The sequence below is a fragment of the Antrostomus carolinensis genome, unplaced genomic scaffold, assembly GCF_000700745.2.
Source record: "Antrostomus carolinensis isolate BGI_N321 unplaced genomic scaffold, ASM70074v2 scaffold25750, whole genome shotgun sequence".
NCBI classification, from domain to species: Eukaryota; Metazoa; Chordata; class Aves; order Caprimulgiformes; family Caprimulgidae; genus Antrostomus; species Antrostomus carolinensis.
Window position 1 is genome coordinate 9,895 of NW_010289500.1, and position 5,794 is coordinate 15,688.

The 5,794-nt window shown below is 55.2% G+C and overlaps 1 protein-coding gene across 1 annotated transcript in view; it reads right to left on the minus strand.

Annotated features, from left to right (window-relative positions):
- Nucleotides 1-4,285, minus strand: part of TNS4 (tensin 4) — a 10,872-nt gene extending 6,587 nt beyond the window's left edge. The window contains exons 1-2 of the mRNA XM_029085671.1: nucleotides 3,781-4,285; nucleotides 2-365 (exon numbers count right to left, since the gene is read on the minus strand). Coding sequence (XP_028941504.1) covers nucleotides 2-365; nucleotides 3,781-4,285 — 869 coding nt within the window. The remainder of the gene's footprint in view (nucleotide 1; nucleotides 366-3,780) is intronic.
- Between the last annotated feature and the right edge of the window lie 1,509 nt (nucleotides 4,286-5,794).

Here is a 5,794-nt window from a genome sequence, read left to right on the forward strand (position 1 = left end):
CACCACCTGCACTGGCTTCAGCAAACTGTCAAAGCCCGGGGAGGTGCCGAGCGCGCCGGGGCCGTAGGAGATGCTGTCCGTCTGTCCAGCCGTGCGCTGCTGGGGGACAGCGACGCGCTCGGACGCTTTGCTGCGGGTCGGGGAGGCAGCACAGCTCCGTGCGCCCAACCTGGGGCTGGAAGGGTCCGGGGGGGCGGGGGACAGGCTGCCACTGGTGCTGTAGTTCCCTCTGAACCCCCCTTTGTGGGGCAGGAAGCTGGTGTCCTGGGGGGACCTGGAGAACGGTGTCCCCGAAGGGCTGGCAGAGCCCTGCAGCAGCTCGGGGCACACGGATCTGCCTGGTGTCATCTCTATGTATTTGATGTCTGCAGGGAGAAAGAGGAGGTCGTTACCCATTCAGTGGTCAGGTCGGGTTCGTTAGCTAAGCTCTGTCAGGCACGTGTATCTCTGTTCTTCTTGCTGTTATTTTGGCTCTGGTCTGCAGGGCTGTTGGGCTCAGGAGAGGACCCCCGGGCTCTGCAGGGAGACCCCCACGGCCCAACACTGGCCTTCATTAGGACCTTCTGAGGGCTGATTTCTTCACAGACACGAAGCCACAGCGACCCACCCCGGTGCTGGCGTGTGCCCAGGGAAGAGGGGTTACACACGGTCATGTCTGACTGCACAGACCCCCCCTCGCCAGCATCGCCCAGCCGCCGAGACCTGCAGCGCCAGGCGGGTGTTTCCTCCAGCAGCCGCCCTGTTTGTACCTGACTCAGGAGAAAAACATCTGCCTGTTCCCCCCAGGGATGGCATCAGGCTCGGAGGGTGCCCATGGCACGTGGCCCTGCAAACCCTCTGAGCTGGCAGAGGAGCACAGGGGGATGTCACCCAGCCCCCAGACACGGCTGGACATCCGCACCATCGTCCCCTCCATCCGCACTGCGGCTGTGGGGCGGGAGGCAGAGGGAAGCCACGTGGCACAAGGGCAGTTACAAGGCTTTAGGTGCCAGCTAAGGGACTGGCCATCCCAGCAGTAAGCTCAGGACAGGGGCCAGCTGCTCTCCCTTCCCTCCTCCCATCCTGCATTTAGTGGAGAAATCATTTCCGAGGCAGTTTCTGTGCCCATGCCCTGCTCTGGGTTTCTTCCTGCTCTTCCATCCAGGCTCAGGGCAGCAGGACATCTCTGAACCCCTTTCCTTGCCTTTGTTTATAAGGTAACACATGTGACAGAGCATCACATGCTTCTGTGAAACCTCATGGCCAGGCCAAGGGGGTGCCTGGCTCCCAGGTACCGGATGCACATCAGTCACTGGGTTCCTTGAGCGAGGCCATAATTTCTGGCTGAGCTGGAAGATCCTTCTAGTGAGAGACCCTCAGACTTGATTTCAGAGATGGTGAGTCCATCCCCTCCCCAGGGAAGCTGTTCCAGAGGTTAATCCACTGCTGGAAGCATGTGCCTGCTTTCTTGTCTGAACCTGCCCAGCTTTGTTTTCAGCTCCTGGTTCCTGCCCTGCCATGGAGTTCAGCAAAGTTCCTCTTCTTAAAGGTGTTGCTTGGAGAGAGGAAAACCTTTTTGGTGCAGCAATGAAAAACTGATGTCAACAGCCCGGAGCTCCCTGGCAGCTGGTGTTTCTCGTTCCTACCCTGGGACTTACTGGTGAGGGCAGCTGGCCAGGCAGAGCTGCTGACTGCCAAGCACTGCAGACCCTACAAGGAACAACCAGACCTCTGGGGCACAAAACTTGATGAGCAGGAAAAGCACAAGTCTGTACAAAAGTTACTCTCCGAGCCCCTTCTCTGCCCATCCCAGTGTGGGATGGGATCAGCATCAATCTTTTTGTCAATGTCTCCCTCAAAAGGGGAAAAGAAATGGGGATTTTAATTGTCCTTTCAAGAAATAACTGAAAAGCCTCTGTGCACTGGGCCAACGAGGCCCTTTGCCTCCTACTTCTCTGCCTTTGCTCCTGCTTATCAGGTGTGGTTAAACCTCAAATATTTGCTCAAGAGCTTGGCAAATTTTTCAGCATCAAGGAGTGGCAGAAGTGCTGCAAACACAGAGCCCAGCTGTCACGCAAGCTGAGACCCTCTCCTCTCCTGCAGGAACAAGTACCAAGGGAGCTGGTGACTGTCATGAACGTGTCTCCTATTGCTGCAGCACCTGTGATGTTAAAAGCTCTCCTCGTGTTTTCCACTCGACAAGAACAAGCTCCTCTCGTGGACTCCAGGCACCACCAGGCTCCTGCCAGCCCTCACATCACGACAGGGATGCTGTGCAGCAGAAGGAAGTTTGTGTAAAAAAGAAGAGCCGTTAGAAGAAAATGAAAGCTGAAGTGAGGCTTTTCCCAGTGAGTTCAGGGCCAGATTCCCAGATGTTCAGTTCCACACTTGGAGCCAGATTTTCAAACCACCAGCAGCTACCTGCCGAGCTGCTTGGGACTCCAGCCCTTGGGCGATGCCTGAAGGAAGAAGCAGCATCTGAACCCTCCAAACATGAGTCTGAGGAGCCAAGAGCTGAACTTGCACTTTGTCACAGTACTTTATCTGCAAGGCCACCCCCTTCCATCCCAGTAGGAAGCAGGGATGCCGCCTGCTCCCAAGCCCCGTGGGGTGCTCACACCGCTCCGGCTCCTGCGCTCCCCGACTCCGCTGCTTCCCCGTTGGAGCATCAGGACCCTGACACCTGCCAGTGCTGCAGCTCAGGGAACGTGTGGACACGCACCTCGTCCTCCTCCAGCCCCACAGACCTTTGCATGAGGGCTCAGGGAGAACAGAATTGTTTTCATGCCTTTAACATCCTCTCATTTGACCTTTCTCTAGAAAGAGGCCTCGGGACAGATTTTCAAGGTATTTCCGTCTCTAAAGATGCAGATAGGCAATAAAGCTTTTCAGAAGCAATGAGGCTGGATTTTTAGTCACCTAAACCATCAACAGATCTGTCCTCCAGCACACCAGAGCACTTGGATCAGAAGCAGCAGAGGGAGCACAGCTTTGGATCGCAGGGATGACAGGGAAGTGTTGCAAAAGGGTTCACGTAAGGCACCCTGAGAGCAGAAAGAGGGGGTTGGTATGTGCTGCTGATGTCCTGCCTTGCGTGTGCCAGGTACGCTGCTGGAGGAGCACACGAGCCCTGCAAAAAGAATTTCCCTGGCAAAATGATTGGGAACATTTAAATGGGATGGTTGTGTAACGCTCAGTACCTCAGCCCAAGGCTTTGGAAATCTGGCTTCAAATCCTTGTGCTTCCACAGGTCACAGATGACCCTGGGAAAGGCTCCGCTGCCCTTTGGTAGAACCAGGGCTCTGCTGGGAGGGTAACCATGTCACACCAGGGTCAGCGCCTGTCCCCGCTCACTGATGGTGACAACTTGGATTAGGTGTTTTCTGAGAGCTACAAATCCCATTTCTAATGAGAAATGTTTTCTCCAAACGCAGGGAAACAAACGGGAGGTTGAATTAAAGGCTCTTGTCCCTGTTTTCCTTTGGATTGTGTTGAGCTATCTGGACATGAGTTAAGCAGAGAGCCTGGATGCACAGTCTGTTCTCCTGCTCCTTTATATGAACCCTGATGTCAGGAGACTGTGTCCCACACTGACCCCACTGGGAATGGTGGGAGATGACACTGATGGCCATTTCCAGCCCACCCCAGGAGCAGAGGACCTCATCCTGCCCACAGAAGAGGTGGCTGGGGCTGGTGTGACCAACCTCTCTGCTGTGGACTTTCACTCTGCCTCTTGCAAATGGTTTTCATTAAGTCTGAGCTGCGCTGGCTCCACCGCACCACCAGCACCTTGTGCCTCACCTGTTGCTTCTGGATCCTGTTTCTTGGTGGCAGCGGCGTCACCCTGAGCAGCAGGTTGGACCACATCCTTCCCCAGCTCGCAGGTGAGAGGCTGAAAGGTTGGATCGATTTCTAGGATCAGCTGATTGAGACTCTCTATTGATATGTCCAAGGTAGGAGACACCAGGTGGGTCTCTGGATCCATGTTCTCCTCCTGCTTTGACTGACATGGGGCAGTGGGCTTCTCCAAAGAGGCATCCTGCTGCCCCTTCCCCTGTGTGTGAGCAGCCACCGTCTGGAACACGGGTCGGGCTCCATACAGCCCTGCGTTGGGAAGCAGGCGTGTGTTGGTGTGCACCACCACGGCCGGGTCAGCCCAGCCCTCCGCTGAGTAGTAGCCGTACTTCATGGGCAGCACAGAGCAGCCCGGGTACCCCGCCGGGTGCAAGCTCTTGCTTTCCTCCTGTGAGGAAACACACACGGTCTGTCCAACACGCAACACGTGGTTTTGTATGACCTGTGACATGGTTTGGTTCTCTGGTTTGACAGCTTAGAGTCCAAGGGAAACCTCCTTCTCCTCCTCCTCGCCTCCCTTTCTCCACCAGGGAACCTCAGATCCCTTCTTCAATCCAGCGTCTCAAGCAGAAGAAGAATCTGAGGAATGCAGAGAGAGGAGCGGTTACACAGGCATGCCCCGGGCAGGAGCAGACTTCAGCGGAAAAGTCTATAAAAACGGGGATTTGGAGTGCAAAGCTGGAATTCAGCTCATAAGAAAACAAGTCACCCTGTATTGCTTTTCCACCCCCCTCCAGCCTCTGCTCCCGGTGCCACGGTGCATCCGGGCAAGTGCAAGGAGGATTCATCTGCAACAGCTTTTCAGGATTCAAAGGCCTAAAAATTACCTCCTGCTTTATTGCACAGTGATTATTTTCTCAGTTAAGAATGAAATTATCAGTCTAATGACTTTTGCATGGGATCCTGACCCTCAGGAGCCACCCGGAGAGGTGACAGTAGCCAGTGAGCCTGGAGCCACGCAGGGTAGGGTCACAGTGGGCCAGGGAGATGGAGCAGCCTGCCAGAGCAATGTTCTGCAAGAGGGTGTACATTTAATCTGAGGGTTTATTTTGCTGGTACAGTGTGAGCTGAGCCCTGGAAGCCCGTGTATGCGGCTGCTCTCAGTCACTCACTGCTCCAGGAACCTGATTGCTATTAAACTTTGAATACCCTCTGGCTCCACTTTAGAAAGAAAGCATTTTTAAATTCACCATTAAAAAAAAACCCACAGTAGAAGGTAGGCTTCACTTGGGGTTTCTGAGCACAAGGTCTCAGGACACGGTTTGAAGGTGGGGACATCATCTAACTGCATCAGGAACAAGTGGGGTCCCCCCAGCTGCTGCTCTCCCTCCTGCTTGTCTGCACGTTCAGCAAAACTCACCGCCACCAAACACTGAGGGAACCTCACTCATTTGTCTCAGGATGAAGAAAATAAGGCTGTCCCCCTCCATTCCCACCGTGGCAGCCAAACCCCAATGTCTCAGTGCTTGGGGACATCACAGCCAAGCACATTCCCCATGCCCATCCTGCACCAGCTGCATGGGAACGTTCCTGTCCTCTCCAGTCCTCGGGGAGGGCAGCACTGGTGGGAGCAGGGGATGTCCAGAGCATTGGAGCTCACCGACAGGAGCTGATCCGACAGCTCAGGGCTCCCTCCTCCCCACCCTGCATGGATCTGGTGTGTAAGACACACCAACAGCGGAAAACAGCCACTAAACATTTGTCCTTTCCTGCATCACTCTTGAACAACTTATTGACTCGCCTGTCTTGGGTTGAGTAACCACGGAGTCACAGGGTGAGGAGACACGTTGCTCTCGGGCAGCCCGTCCATCACCCGCCGCGGGCGAGGGCAGGAGTGCCGGGCTGGCACGGTACGTCACGTCTGGCCTGTGGTGACTAACTGCCACGTGGGGTGTTGAGAGCTGTTACCAAGGGGGCTCACACCAGGCCAGCTGTGCCTTCAATGAATTACAGAACCCTG